Genomic DNA, 919 nt, shown 5'->3' with positions numbered 1-919 from the left:
CATCAGCAACACACAGAGATAAACCCAAACGAACAGAGACGCAGGTGCACACCGACGCAGCAGAGCTGTTACAGCACAGCACACCCCGCAGGCGATTCCACCACAGCAACAGTACCACCATCAGCAGCAGCAGCAGCAGCAGCAGCAGTTGGCTAGCGTGTGAGTTCGGGGGTATGGACGTGCCTGTCTGGCCTTGAGGTCCTCCATGGAGGTGATTGTGAAGTCTTTGTACTTTCGCTGCAGCTGTTCGATTTTCTTCTTCCGAAAGGCATCGGGGCAGTTCTCCTCCTAAGCAGTAAAACAGAAATATGAATATGACGGTCAACACAAACAACAAACAAAGAAAAAGAGTGATGAGAGGCGGGCAGCCGCTCCTCGACCCTTAAGCCCAACACCCCCCCCCCTAACGACAGCAATAACGGCAGTAAAGACACTCTTCTATCCTTGTCTCTCTCTCTGTATTTTTCTCTATATGTCCCTCTGTCTTCGTCTCTCTGCTGCTGCTGCTGCTGCTGCTGTATGTGTTGCTGCAGCACAAAGCAGCATAAGGATGAGGCTGAGTGTGGGCGCACCTGCTCTTCGAAGTTATCCTGCCAGTAGGTTTTGTCGTAGGGAACGAAAATCTCCTCCCCGTTGGCTATACTCCGCGTGGCCCTCAAAAACACGCGGGTCCTACCCAACTCCTCATCAAACCTATGCAGCAACAGCAGCAGCAGCAGCAGCAGCAGCAGCAGCAATAGCAGCAAAGGCAACAGAAGGGGCGTCAGGAGTGGCCAGGAGAGAGAAAGTAGAACGACAGAAAGACAGCACAACATAGACAAGATAAACAAAGAGAATAAAAACAAAAACGACAAAAACAAAGACAAAAGGAAACGACACAAAGGCAAAACAAAGAGAGAAAAAAAGAAAAAAAAGAAAC

General features: G+C 49.8%; 1 protein-coding gene across 1 annotated transcript in view; it reads right to left on the bottom strand.

The window, feature by feature from the left end:
* EMH_0034950 (high mobility group (HMG) box domain-containing protein, putative) overlaps positions 1 to 919 on the bottom strand; it is a gene marked incomplete at both ends in the record, with an annotated part of 7,695 nt that overhangs the window by 1,012 nt on the left and 5,764 nt on the right. The window contains 2 exons of the mRNA XM_013494927.1: positions 180 to 288; positions 573 to 693. Coding sequence (XP_013350381.1) covers positions 180 to 288; positions 573 to 693 — 230 coding nt within the window. The remainder of the gene's footprint in view (positions 1 to 179; positions 289 to 572; positions 694 to 919) is intronic.

The sequence above is a fragment of the Eimeria mitis genome, genomic scaffold, assembly GCF_000499745.2.
Source record: "Eimeria mitis Houghton genomic scaffold, Emh_scaff1338, whole genome shotgun sequence".
Taxonomy (NCBI): Eukaryota; Apicomplexa; class Conoidasida; order Eucoccidiorida; family Eimeriidae; genus Eimeria; species Eimeria mitis.
Note: the sequence above shows the minus strand (reverse complement) of the source record. Positions and strands in the feature narration are given on the sequence as shown.